The sequence below is a fragment of the Micropterus dolomieu genome, linkage group LG17 (assembly GCF_021292245.1).
Source record: "Micropterus dolomieu isolate WLL.071019.BEF.003 ecotype Adirondacks linkage group LG17, ASM2129224v1, whole genome shotgun sequence".
NCBI lineage: Eukaryota > Metazoa > Chordata > Actinopteri > Centrarchiformes > Centrarchidae > Micropterus > Micropterus dolomieu.
Window position 1 is genome coordinate 28588382 of NC_060166.1, and position 15120 is coordinate 28603501.

At 40.4% G+C, this 15120-nt stretch overlaps 1 protein-coding gene across 1 annotated transcript in view; it reads right to left on the reverse strand.

The window, feature by feature from the left end:
• Positions 1-13612, reverse strand: part of traf4a (tnf receptor-associated factor 4a) — a 39724-nt gene extending 26112 nt beyond the window's left edge. The window contains exon 1 of the mRNA XM_046075058.1: positions 13089-13612. Coding sequence (XP_045931014.1) covers positions 13089-13231 — 143 coding nt within the window. The 5' untranslated portion in view covers positions 13232-13612. The remainder of the gene's footprint in view (positions 1-13088) is intronic.
• Between the last annotated feature and the right edge of the window lie 1508 nt (positions 13613-15120).

A 15120-nucleotide genomic window follows, 5' to 3' on the forward strand; every position in this document is an offset into this window, starting at 1 on the left:
GAAATACCTTCAATTTCAATCGGTTTTAAAATGTTTGCTTGTAAGATGTTGAACATTTTGATTAAATGAGCCTGTATCAAAAGACACATAATGCGCTTTGAGTTTCCATCTATTTGTTTTAGGCGCTTTATGCATTTCCAATTTGCGCATTAAAAACAAATCGCGACAAAGTGCAATGGAAACAAACTTAGGGAATAAATCATGATAAACATGAAGCATTTGTCTTAAACGTCCACTGAAGAGACAGAAACATCAGACCTGAGTGGAGCGACGAGGAGACTGAAACATTCCTCAAATTAATACATTAATGATATGTCATATTTTCATCATGTTTTTTTTAAATCTAAGGTCTGCTTGGCACTCATCTCATTGTGCCCTCTTCTTCTGCAGTGTGCACCCAGCAGGAGAATTAGCACCCCCCAGTTGTATATCTTGATGAACCAACTTCTTATATTCGCATAAAACCAGTGGATGGAAATTCATTTGCATTTTCTTTTGTTGATTCTCTAGAAATTATGTTCAAATTTATGCTACATTTGAATGAAAACTTGGCTTGTGTCGGCTCTGCATGTAACTCAGGAGAAAAAGGATCATCCACCATTGTTTCTTGTCAGTAGTTCACTGCAGACATGATGCCCTGCTTTGGTGCTTTGAACACAAACTCATCAAACCGCCACTAACACCAGAAAGAAACACTCTGCAGTCATTAACCAGCTGTCTTTTCTTTCCTGTCCTTCATAGATAAGTACTCAATTCCACACACACACACACACACACACACACACACACACGCAATTCTCAAGCTGACCTGCTATGTGCGTGCGAGATAGCAGGTGTGGGTAAACCATTATCAGCTTTGCTATGTGAGGGAGTATTTTAGTCCGATCGCACAAGAACACCTTTGAGAAAATGTGCAATGCCCTCCGTGACATATCTATTAATTAGCTAGGGGTGGAGGAGTCCCATCCTACAGAATCAGAGTACAGATTGAAAATGTTGTTTTACCTGTAGAGACAATGACTTAACCTCATTGATTATTTGTTTTAAATGTTGTGAAACTGAGGTCAGCGCCTGAGGTCACACTGAAGTAAAGACAGTGCAGATATAGGAGATAGAATAATGATTTGGATCTTCCCTTGTCAAAGTCTGTGACCTGCATCGCAGTGATTCACCGTTATCACTGCAGAATGCGGGAAGTACAGACACGAGTCTGATGTGTCATGAGTCACTTGTGTTCCTCTCAGGCTGGAAAACTAAAAACTTTTTTCATCTCAGCCTTGTACTAACTTTCTTCCTAGATGCTGCTTACCTTCAAAAAGTTGTCAAATTGATGCCTCACTTTTCTTCCAGACATCCAAAAAGAAAACAGCGTTATATAATGTGAATTTGCGCTTCTGGCTCATTTGCATTTCCATTGAACTGCGAGCGGAAAAGCTCCTTTTCCTGATTTGTCAGTCTATGAGGTGTGCACATCACTGGCAGTGACAATTTTAGGTCCTGTGCTTTTGTGTCCATGGTAACTGGGAGGGAAGGTGAGGGCTTTTGAGGTGTGTGTGTGTGTGTGTGTGTGTGTGTGTGTGTGTGTGTGTGTGTGTGTGTGTGTGTGTGTGTGTCTCAGGGAGCAGTTGGCAGACAGTGAGCACACACAGACACATGCACTAATTTACAAAAATACAAACAATCACTGCTCACTGCTCCTAAGACATGCTCTGGCTGCTGTTTTTCCTTATCGGTCTGAATCTGGGAAGAGTACATAAAGATAATGTCCAAAAAAATACAGAAAAGCGCCCCAGGCCTGGACATGCCCTCCTGTGACTGACTGTGAGCCAGCTCTGAGCTGCGCCTCCCGCAGTTGTCTACTTCTCTGCTTTGTGGATGCAGTTTCTTTGTTCAGCTAGGCGAGGTGCTGACGTCAAATCGCCTCCTTTGTTTCAAAACGCTTCAGCTGCATTGTTCGTCTAGCATGAATTCTTCAACCTGCCCCTGTTGCTGGGAGCAACAATGAGATAAATGACAAGATTTTTTCAATCAGTGCATAAAAGAGCAGCGGAGGAGCAAAGAAGAAAATGAAAAGAAGAATTAGCAACAAATAGAGACGTCAACCATTCCCCCAAAAAATTGTTGTTTTTTTGGCAGCTAAATTATATGCTTCAGCTGCAGCATCAGAACTACTCAGTTGTTTATTTTTTTTTTACCGTTACATTCTGCAACAAGTTGGTTTAATAAGCAGCGGTGTTCCTTAAGGCCTGCAATTGACCAGATGTTTATGCATTGTATTGTGTTTTGAATAATTTCAATTACTGTCCCAACTGAGAATATTTTCTGCCTTTCTTTGTTTTCTATGAAAGTAATCTCAATTTGTTTTGATTGTGGACTGTTGGTCCAACAAAAAAAGCGATTTCAAGATGTCACTTTGGGCTTTGGGCATTTTTTTTTAATACTATTTAACGATTAACTGATTGATCGAGAAAGTCATCTTAAGATTAATCGCTACAGAAAATAATTATTAGTTGCCAAGTGCAGTGTCCCACTTGTTAATCTACCACCATAATCAGCCAACCATTTCCATGATGGGTGAGCAGAGAAAGTCTAGAAAACAAGCGCTTCTTCATCCTGAATGATCCATCTGGACATGCACCTGACAGTGACTTCCTGTACGACCCTTTCATGGGATCAATAGTTGACTTGTGCTGAGGGAGGAAGGAGGAGGTTCAGAGCAGTAACGCTGTGTTGACATATATGTGAAAATTAGCTGCGAGTGAAAGCCTGAGACACAACACAAGGGAGTTAGTGTACTTGACAGAGTCATTGAGCTGTTTGGTTAAAGGGCCGCCGCAGTAAACACACCAGCTGATGAGAGGAAGATGGAAGAGTCTTGGCAGGAAGGAAGCCCTCATCGCTGGGAGAAAAAAAAAAAGGGCGGAAAGGCTGAGGGGCAACTGGACAATGACCTTAACATTGATAGGGCCCCTGTGGATAAATGACTATAATTCAGACTGTGTGCGCTTCAAGTGAAGGGCTTAACTGCTCTGCCGACACCTGTTCAGCTCTACAGAGGAGCCTTTCACCGAGGACAGGTGCCTCGGCAGCGAGCCGCCAACTTCCCTTCGCTCTCTGCTCCGCTCCCAGCTGCTCTCCTTTCAAACCTCAGACAGATTCCTCACATGCCTGCCTGTCAGCTCAGCAACCACTGCAGCGGTCACTCAGCTGCCTGCTACTATATGGACAACTCCACAAAACTAACGAGGCATCAACCAGAGCATCACAGGATTATCTCACATTATGTGGACATTGGTGATTAAGTGGAAAACTGCAGGGTCAGTGTGTTAATGATAAATGTGTACATGCTGCATATTTGTACACTTACAAAACAAAAAAGATGTATTAAAGCACTTTTCTCAATCTATTCTTGATGGGAGACAAGTTCCCTAGAGTATGTACAAGCTTCACTTCCAATATGAATAACAACATGACATCCGTTACAATCATCTGTTCTTGTCAAAACCAAGACAAGAACTTGCTGTGTCAATCATTTCTTGACTTCATTTCCTAACTGGGAAATTGCAAGAGGGAATGATACTTGTGGGAAGGGCTGCTGCAACTAATAATTATTTTCATTACTCGTTTAATTGGATTAATGAGCAAAGTACTATTTAGATTAACCTGTTAATCATTTGATCTATAAAATGTCAGAAAACAGTTTTTAAAAATGCCTGTTCCGATTTCATAAAGCTCAAGGTGACATCTTCAGAAAGAAAGAAGAAAGCCTCACAATTCAGAGGCTGAAACTAGGGAATATATTGAATATTTAAAAAAAGACTTAAACTGTTCATTGATTATCAATCAGTCCTAATTGCAGTCTCATGGATATCTGACTCTGCATTCAGAAATTATTTAACACACTGTTTTGGAAATTCAGTTATGCAGAAACGCTTGATGCAAATCTGACTTTTTCTTTTCTTTTTCTTTTTTAAAGCATCCTGCTGGAATAATATCTGTGGGAGTTTGAACATGTGTGTTGCTGTATGCCCACTAGGTCTGTCAGTTCCCTGCGTTGCTCAGTGACCTGTGCAAAAGACCAACAGATTGGGGGCCTGAAAATGAACAGGCATGGAGAATGTATGATAAACATACCTTTATCTAAGCTGTTTCACATAGCATGCATACCCGGGCACGTGTAATCATTAGCCATGCTTTTCAGATGTGGGCCAAGTGGCTGCAGTCCAGCAGCAGCAGGGCTGGGTTTGGCGGCTTGGTCTCAGCATGCTCGCTGTGTGAGTGGCAAGGTGCTTCGCTGCATAGCTGGAATGTTTTCCATCTTTGTCTGCCCCAAAAGGGTGGGAGACTCATTTTAAAGGGTTTCTTATGGAAGAGGGCAAGTTGAGGCATGTCTATAACTGGCTGCATACACATTGCTGCTGCTGCTGCTCCACTCAAATCATATGAGCTGTCATTTTGTAGTCATTGGATTTAGGGATAGTAATATTTTAGTTATCCAACAGAGTTTACACACATAACTCTGTTTGAGTATAAGATTGAGAATAAGAATATAGAGACGTAATCACCGACACACAAACCTCATATCTTTACAGAAGAATTCCATTTTTAAAATTTTTTTTTTAGAACTTTGAATCAGTATTGTTAATAATAAAGAAAAGAAGCTTTATGGGGCCAGAAACACGAGCGGTCAAACGACCAGACAGGTGTTGAACAAATCACCTGGACAGTGTACTATATTTGGAAGAGAAAACAAATTATTACCCAAAACTGTCGGTTGTAAAATTGCCTGTTTTGTTGCACCAGCTGTCCAAAATCTTTGAAGACTGAAAAGAACAGCAAATATTCATATTAGAGAAGTCAGAGGCAGTGACGTTTTGGCACTTCATATTAGAGAAGTCAGAGACAGTGAAGTTTTGGCACTTAAAAGATGACTTTTGAGAGAGAACATTAATATGCTGTAAAATGCAATTTAGCATTTACTCAGCAGTTTTGTCGATAAAACCTTGGTTGGTCTGGTATGAACCGTAACTTGTAGGGGCTAATGTTAGCAAACTTTACATAGATACTGTTTTAATAAAAGGACATTAGTGAGTAATTTTGCTGTCTTGTTAGCTCTTCTCTTCTTGCGAATGCACTACTGTCAACGGCAAAAGTTACATAGTATCATAGTAACAACTCATGTTTTTTGATCCGTTAAATGTGTTTTTAGCGATGCCTTAGCATAGCCTTGTTCCCACATCAGAAACTAACTTGGTCAGTATTTTGTCACCATAAGCAGCAGAAATTACCATGAATTTCCCCTTCCCCTCTATTCAACAACAACCAAACCGCCTGTGACAATGAGTTCAGCTCAGCTTCATGTAACTTGAAGGCAAACAGTAATTGCAGCAATTTGAAGTTGTTCTCCGTGAGTGATTCAGGTGTATGAAGTTGAGTCATGGCTTTAGGACTTTTACTAAACCACAAATTGCCTTTGTCTAAACGTTCATATTGTTCTCGACCACATAGCAGATAAAAGACACTGTGTGTGGTCACTGATTTCGACAAGCAGTCATGTAAAAGTCAACCAGAGTTGAGTTAAAGTACTCAGAAATGAGCAAGTCGGAGCATTTAGGATGTATCCTTGTCTAAAGCTGCAGCTGGCTGAAATCTCAAGGCTGTTTTGCTTGTGAATGAAGAATCAAGTCTTTCAAAGCAATGAATTATGCTTGAACTGTCCCTCGCAGCAGACAGATGATGTGACACGTGGAGAGTTGCCCCGTCACAACAAGAGGCTAAAACATCTCAATGACAAAATCCACCGAAGTCCCCCTCCATCTTCCGAGAGTTTCATCCCGACACAAGTGCCTTCTCTCGTTCTTTACATTCAGCTGTCACAATACTGAGTCTCATTATATCATCTTCTTTGTGTTGGGGGACCTCTGCAGCTGTGTGAAATGGTCAGGGTACTTTCTCTCAGCGATGTCATCATCACAGCTGCATCTCTAAAGCCTCTCGGTTTCCTCCCGTGAGATTCGCCACAATTACCTTATCCTGAAACAGGCCATCTTACATCTATCTGTCCGTCCGTCTCTGTGGTGATGGAGCTTTGTGAAGAGCAAACGCTCCAGAGCAAATTCACAAATGTCTTCCTCTGCTAATGTCTTTTTGGCCGTCAAAACCACAACTAGTTACTGGATAAGAACAAGCAAAATTCTGCAATTTCTTTGTTTTCTTTACTTCAAACCATAGTGGGAAAGTGTGCTTTTAGCTTACAGGCGAATCAGGGCATGTAAACAAAAGTCAAATGGGCTCACATGTCATCTGTCATGGTGTTTGTTAGAGAAACTGAATTATTTGACTGTCTGTAAAAATCTACCTTCTCTGGTGTTAGTCATAGTGCACTCCTTTTTTAACTGCAGATTGATTCATTTTTTTCATTCTAGCCTTTCTAAACAAACAACTACTGGCTATCGAATGTCAACATCCATTTCCTTACACTCATTAAAGACTGTGATTTAGGGTTGTTTCCTGTTGTTTGTTTAGATTAGATTTGTTTTCATATTCAGCTTGGTGCAGTTACTTTAATGCGCATCCAAGTTCAAGTGTCACCGGTTCTAGTCTCTCACATGTGTGAATTTGTTGCTTTATAACTGTAAAGTAAAAGATTTGGGGGTTTTATGTTGTTTTTGGTTAAAACAAGCTATGGAATATGCCACCTTTGTCATTTTAAACTATTTTCTGAAATCTTGCAGACAAAATGATTCACCAATTCATAAAGAAAGCACCGTCAGATTAATCAATAGTGAAAATAACCGTTTGCTGCAAACTGAACCAAACTCCATGAGTCATAAGTCTCCATAAGTCCATATTTTGAATTAAACGCTTCAGACATGCCTTTGCTGCAGGAACTCTTTTTCGAATTCAGAGAGTAATATGTAAGTAGCAGTAGAAGTAGTAGTAAAAGTAAACAACCATGTTAAACTTTAAAGATCAACGACTTCTCATGCAGTCATTAGTGTCAAAGTCCATGAGTGTGATGACGTGCAAAGTTCAGTAGCATTCAGCAGCCCTGCTAGAATAAGGCTAAAAGAGTGGGCGGCACTACTTCACAACAGCTGGTGTTTGTCCCTTGACTTTACAGGTACGTCACATCATGGAAGTGTAGGTACATTAAAGTAGAGTACGAGCACTGACTGTTCTTCTCCCAGACAAATGCTTTAGTTTCTCACAGCATTTCTTTTCTCTGCACTTGTCTCTCTTCTCCGAGTGAGCGTCTCCTTCTATGCATTGATGTGTTAAAATTTACTGAGCTGTAAAAAAGGGCGGAAAGGCTGAGGGCTCCGTCACCCCGAATACATCAGCTGACAGCAGCCTCAGTGGCCTCCACAGACCCCAAAGTGCAGAACGGAGGCCTGAAGGCTTTTCACTCAGCAAAACACAACATCCCTCTGTGTGCAGCGCACTGACCAGCGTTGTCGTGAGAGAAGGATGAGACAGCAGAGTCCCCTCGAACTTTCCGGATCTGGACCCAGGATGTCTGTGCAGCCTTCAGACACCTGCGGGGGACTTTGAATGTCTCTGTGATGGGACTGAGAGATGGGGATGGTAATGAACACACAGTCATTCATCAGCCATCCATGGCATTTCTCCCATTCAGATACAGATACCCACTGAGACACAAAGCCACAGCTGCCTCAAGTGGCAGACTTACACACAACATTGAACACCAATGCAACACAGCTCCATTTAGCCCTTTAAAAAACACCCTGTCACAGTGGCCAAAGTGCCTCACTTTACATCCCTCTGCACGGTTGTCCGCACAATGGACAGAAGTGGATTCATCATGTGTTTAAAGGAGAGAAATAACCTAGATTACTACATGTTGACAGAGCCAAAGGCATTTCAGATTTTCTGTTTGATTTTAAATCACTTTCTACAGCTTTACAGTCAGTTATCAGCCATTAATCAAAATAACTTTTGGGTTATCACATTGTGAATGATTCCTCTGGCAGGTGTTTCTGTTTCTGCTCCACCAGGACATTGTCTTTTCAGCTCTGTAAAGGAACAGTTTGACATTTTGGGAAATCCACCTACCAGCACCTCTAAAGCGCACTATGGGGTTTATGTGCCAGATATATTCTTTTTTTGTCAGAGAACAATGACTTTTGCAAATTGTTGTTTTTCCATTTTGGTTTTTGTACAGATTAAACAAATAATTAATTAAATTAATCAATGAGCATTAGAGGAACCAGGCTAGCTGTTTCCCGGTTCCTTTTTTCTCTTTATGCTAAGCTAAGCTATGCTAAACTAAGCTAAGAGGTTGCTAGCTGTAGCGTTTATGGCTTAATAGAAAGCATTTCTTGATCTATTCCCAATGTTTATAACTGCATCATCACCAAAAAGAAAGGATACATAAATAAATACCAGTCAGAGGGATTCTACACAACCTGGTAACCCAAAAGCTGCCAAAAGTTAGTTGATTGGTCAATCATCAGAAAATAGCTCAAAACTATTTTGATAATACATTAATCATTTAAGTTGTTTATCTTGCAGCAAAACATGATCCTGCCTTTTGCATTTGCTGCTTTTCTCTGTTTCATTTAACTGTAAATTGATTTTGGACAAGACTACACATTTGAAGAGGCTTTTTGTGATAGTGATGGCATTTTTTACTATTTTCTGTTTTTTTATCTACTAAACAGTTAACTGAATAATTGAAAATTACCCTAAAGATTTATTGACACATTATATTCCCTTAACTTATAAGAAACTAGTATTGATTTATCTCTGCCCACATACTCAAATGAGACAGACAGTTGCAGGTGGAAGAAGAGTAAATGACGGAAGAGGTGTTGGGCTGTAGAACTTATAATGCTGGTGATTGTGCATCAGGGCATTCAGATTATAAAAGCGTGGGAGAGCGCAGCAGAAGAAGTGAGTATCACCTACATCAATGAGAAGAGAAAAAACTGCACTACACACAGAGGATGTGTCAAAGTTAAAATGAATCACGGCCCATTCCAAAAAACACTCCCCTGGCTTTTGGAAAGTGAATAATCGAGCAGTGAAAAATTCTCATATTAGCCCACTTTGGAGTTCCTCGTGACTCTGGGTAAGTCAGCAGTTGCAGCACTACACGACTGCATGGAGGCCTGTAGGAAGAGGCTCCCGAGCCGAACAAACCAATTACACCCCTGTCAAGGTCTTGGCACAACACTGCATCATCCCCATAGAGACACCACTGTCACATTGCATGGCATTACACTGGCTTAGTACTCCCAGGACTGATGAGCCATAAGACCTGGCATGTGTGGTACGGCCATAAGCCCTACAATTAAGTGTTGATTCTCCTTTATTAAGGAAGCAGTGTTGCTAAAACAAAGGCCTGCCCCGGTCACCACGCACTCATTGTTAAAGCATGTGACTCATGTTTGATTGCTGTGAGTGTTAAGGCCGCAGGGCTGGGCTGCTTTTTACCCCATGACTCTCCCTCGGAGCTGGGTTAGACTTCAGGACTGCTTTAGAGTATTTACACATTCCTCCCAGGGCGGAAACACAGCCCATTAGCATCACATGCTAACATGCCTGTGGACATGGAAAAGTAAGAACAATTTATGTGTTTCCTCGAATGCATCTCAGGAAAGTTTATTTTGAAATCCTTTGAAGTGAAAATACAGGATTAACCCTTTTTGAAGTAACCCAGTGTGACTGAAGTAACTCTGACTGAGAACTGGAGAACACGTTAGCATGTAGTAGATAAACATCTAATAATGGTTTATGACCATTTAAGGGGGCGTTTAAGCAAAGTGATAAGGGACTATTTCTTGAGATAGGATGATTACTACTGAAGCAATGCCATGCAGTAGCATTCTTGGGTGGCATGTTGCAACAGAGTAGCACGCTCTAGAGAAGGCTCTAGAGAAGCTGTCAGTGTGAAAGTGGGCAGACTCGGCTGGCAAGCCCGGACTGGATGTTACACAGCCTTCAATAATTACAGAAAAAGGATCAACCTAGTTGCACAATGGGCAAAGCATTACCTAACTACTATCTGTCAGCCTCAATAAACTTGACTTGTAGTCTCCTCACAAAAGATGCATGTGCTTGACAGAACTGGGCGAAATTGGCACACTTTGTTAATTGAAGAGGTGAATATGCAGCCGGTCGCCTCAGCTGTGGTTTTGTTGGAGTTAGTGAGAAGAAGAGCAGCTGAAATATCATCTGCTGTTGATGTAAATGTTTATTTAAGTTTTATTCTACTTAAGAAGTGAACCAGGGACTCTTATGTAAAGCAGCAGCTGAAATGAGTTGAGTTCTCAGTGAGAAACAATGTGATCTCTCACACCGAGATGCCAACACATTGATTATGTGAAAAATCTGAACGACTGAAACAATTCCTTTGGACTATCTGATGTAAAATCTGATATACGATCATAAGGTTCCGCTTTTTAATAAGGCACCCTTTATGAAAAGTTAGAATATTATTTATTAACAATTAATGAAGCCATTATAAATCCTTTTTGAAGGGAGCCTTCAAGAAGTATTTTCCTGCAGATTTGTGCACGCATTGTATAAAAGTTGTACAGATCTCACAGATATGGCACCACATCTTTAGGCCAGGTCAGACAGGGAGGAATCATATTCATATCTACACTCACATCCAGACCAGTTACTCAACAAAAACTTTTAGAAGTTGGGAAACTTTTCTGAATTCAGTCTGTGGGAGTAAATAAAAAAAAGAGCGTAAACTGGAGGACGAAGGTGGAGGCGGGCAGGATGAGGCAGACAAAGTGGCGGGCCAAACTCATTGATCAGCAGCGAACGCTGTTCCTCCCTCGCTCTCTTTGTTCATCTGAGTTTCTGCTTTTCAACCAGATGCAATTTGCTGCTGTTTAGTAAGCCAGAGGAGGTTTCCTGATGACTCAAGGTGCAAAGTAGGAACTCACGACAGAACTACTCTGTATTCAGAGCATTTACATCTCCACCTCTCTCCTGTCAACTAGTAGACTATTTTTCTGACATAGGAAGGTAATGAAAAGTTGATATAAAGATGATACTTTATAATTACATTAGATATTCTTCATTCCTAATAGGAAGTGTTGCTTTTAAACAAGTTGTATTTGCTTGTGAGCTTCCCTCAGCCTGTCTTCAAGTTTCATGAAGTAAAACTGAAGATATTTTAAGATCTTTTTCATTGCTGGTAGCAGTTAAATAACAGTAAGACCATTGTGTAACTGAATAAAACTGCAAATCGGTCAGACTGAGTTGATTTCTCATTAGAAATACAGCACGCAAAGAAACCAGTGTTAAAACTGACTTTAACAATTAAAATGCTCTTTAAGTACATTTGAGAGCCTTAAGGCTTTAACTTCTCAACAGAGAGTGACTCGAACAAAAATGAGCAAACAGCAAGTTTCTGTTTTGTCTTCCTCTCTTTATTTTTCCATCACTGAAACTCTGGTTTCATTCACGCAACATATCAACATCCCAGGTCAGCAGCACAAAGGCTGCTCATATTCATCTAGAAAACACAACATTGCTCTGTGTGTGAATTATGAATATCTACTTTCATTCACAAAATACAAATGAATTCCGTTTTTATTTTATTTTTGTGCCATGCATGGCATTGACTGACGTATTAATTAATCAACTAATTGTTGCAGCCATATTAACAACCATTTCAGAGATTTGTGGGCCATTTCATAGGGACAAAAGAAGACATGTGAAGGCGTCACCTTGGGTTCTGGGAAACTGTGATTAACATTTTGTGTTATTTTCTGACATTTTAGAGATAAAATAACTAATCAGGAGGAAGGCAGGAAAATAATAATAATCATTAGCTGCAGCCCTAGTTTGTGCTGTACAAAAGAACACCCAAAACAAATAAACTCTCATTTTTGAATCTGCCAGAAGAATACACCTTTGAACTATTATTATAATAACTTAAGATCTTTGTCTTCTAGAAAAACGAGACGTAACATACAATTAACTTTTCTTCAAACATCAACAAAGGCACAAATTATTCATGTCCAGAATATCATCCTACTGTCATCCTATGTTATCCATAACATCCTCAAAGACTGAACATGGTTCTTCTGCACATGGAGAACTGTGTGATTTTCTCCTCATAAACACCACACACAGAGATAAATCTCCAGTCACTCTGTCTCCATCTAATAGAAGTTTACTTAATGACAAGGCCACACTTGCAGTGTATCAGCCTGGCAAAAAAGTTCATGATTTGCAGGTAAGTAGTGGTTGGTATTAAAGTTGAGTGCATCATGTGAGTTTCTTCCTTCTGGTGTGTGTGATAATTAGTGACTGTTTTAGGACAGTGCAGTCTACCTAAAGATAAAACAAAGGCTTTCTGTCTACAAGTCTTAACACAGACTTCAATGTTCAGCAGATTAGGAGGTGAGGGGGGCAAACTACCCAACACACACACACACACACACACACACACACACCATCCTCCAGTGGAGACCCATGTAGACTCCCACCCCGGGGCAAAAACACAGACAGGATGGGGAGACAGGGGCCCTCTGCAGGACACACCACAGAATGAAAGATGAAGCCTATTAACACTAAATCACTTTACCCTAAAATTGTTTTTGTATTTAACGAATAAAATCTGCAAAATCACAAACTAAATAATAATTTGTAATAATAATTGCAAGTGTAATTTTTTTCACTCATGGATGATGAAGCCAAAACAAAACCCCTCAGCTTTGTTTGAACAATGACAACATCATAAACCTGTCCTGTATAATACCCCCATGACTGATCCAACGAAAATGATCCTCAGTCATGTTTTTATGTTGAAACAGCTCATTAAATCTTTATGTTGAGCAGAGAAACACACCTGCGACTAAAAGGACGGGGATTCAACCCAGGCGCTGTTTACCAGGCCCTGTGCACTTGTGCAGCGACATGAAAGACTAAAATAAATCTAAAATCCTGCTGAGAAAAGGTGAGGACACACCTACACACCCTTTTATTTACTGTCGCTCGACCGAAACTAGACAAGGCTGTACTGTCGCCTCCAGTATCGCCTACAGAGAGGCGGCTCTCTGTCTCAGATTTCTCATCTGGACAAACACACAACGTACCTGAGGAATTCTTGCAGACAGGTGTCACAGAACCGATGTCCACAGGTAGACACTTGGACGGGCTCCCGCATAGCCTTGCTGCAGAGCGGACACTGGAACCGTCTCTTTGGCTTTTCCAGAAACTTGTAATCAAACCCGGGCATTTCTACAGGTTCCGCCGATATTTCTCGGCCTTCTACTGCAGGTTAAATGTATTTAAGTGTTCTCTCTGATCCTCAGTTAACCCCCCACACCCCCTGAAAACGGTGCTATTTAAGCTGCACGGCCGTTTAAGCGGATGAGGGGTTCATATCACGTCCCTTCCTTCCGCCACCGACCGATCGGGCTTCAAGGAGGCGAGTCCTCCCCAGCTTTTTCTTCCTGCAGCCCGGCGACTGATGGCAACAAAAGAGCAGGACTGCACCGTCCAGGAAAAGGCTGCAGCAGCGCTCTCAGATATGTCCTCTGTGCAGGTTTATAGCTCAGAGTTAATGTGGCCGTGAGTGGCCCTGTCTCCTCTCTCTCCTCAGTGGATGCAGCACTGACACACTGAGCACAATGCATTCATTACCCCACCGTCTGTTTAGGTGCACTGAGTCCCGCCTCCTCCTCCACGCAGGAGGAGTCAAGAAGCCGAAACACTCTGTTCACACCATTTTATCCCTCTGATCTCTCTTTATGGAGCTTTAATTGAGCTTTTGTGCGGCTGCAGCATCCTCTAATGAAATACATTGTTTTCCATGCACATGTTTAAGATTTATTATTTATTTGGCAGATGTAAACCAATATACTTTAATACGTACACAAGACATAGTCATTACTTAATTAAATATTAAACAAATATAGGTCTAATTAGTAAAAAAAAAAAAAAACAGAGGTGAGGAAGGTTTTGTTGTTATGGTATAAGTGGAATTAATATAAAAAGTGACCTAATACAGAGGCCTACAGTAGAGCCAGACATGGCAGGTGCCCTCTGGTGGTAGAGCAGGCAGACAAAGTGAAGAAATATAATATTTTCTCCCTGTATTTCATGTTGAAATATTGCCTTTGTTCATAAAATAAAGCCTGACTAAAATTGTTACACTCACACACTAAACGAAACGTAAACTGGAAATCATTTTTCTGACAGTGAAAAATAAAGAGTACATCCACATATTCAGATCATTTTTCACCTGCTGGATTGCCACCAGATTACATCATCATTGCATCATCACACAAGACAACAATGGTAAACGATCCATGTCCTCAGAAAAGGTGTGAACCCATCTTAAATACGAAATAATTACTCCAAAATTTCTTATTAGATTATTGATATATTGATGAAAAAAGCATATTAATCTACAGTATAACCAAAAAAAAATAATATTAGACAATATTGATAACAGCTCTGTGAAAACTACAGATTAGTAACATTTCCTAGTCACGATATGGACGTTTAATATTTTATTTCCAGACATTTTATGTTTAGGTTTATTCATTTAGCTGACGCTTTTATCCAAAGCGACTTACAATTGCTATACCTGTCAGAGGTCACATGCCTCTGGAGCAACGATCGGTTAAGTGTCTTGCTAGGGGCCACAATGGTGGATGGTTCACAGTGGGAATTGAACCTGGGTCTCTCACACCAAAGTCATGTGTCTTACCCACTGCTACATCACCCCCCCCACATCCATTAGCAGCCATTTTTTTCTCTGAAAAAGATGTGTCTGATGACTTTTCACTGTGAAAACTCATACAACATATGGTTTATCACAGGAGTTGTACATCTTATTGCACATTTAAGTTCAGATTTCAATTTCAGATACTTGTGACGATAATTCTTGTCTTTTTTGTCTTGTCTTGTTTTTTCATCATGACAATAATCATGACAATCATAATCATAACATTTGATAACATTCAAGAAAATGTAAATATAAAAATACATATGTACTACAAAGATTTCCCTCCACCAATGGTGGAGAGTAACTAAGTACATTTACTCAAAAATGTACCCAAGTACAGTATCTCCATGATACGATACTTCACTACATTTATTTGGCATCTTAAATTAATA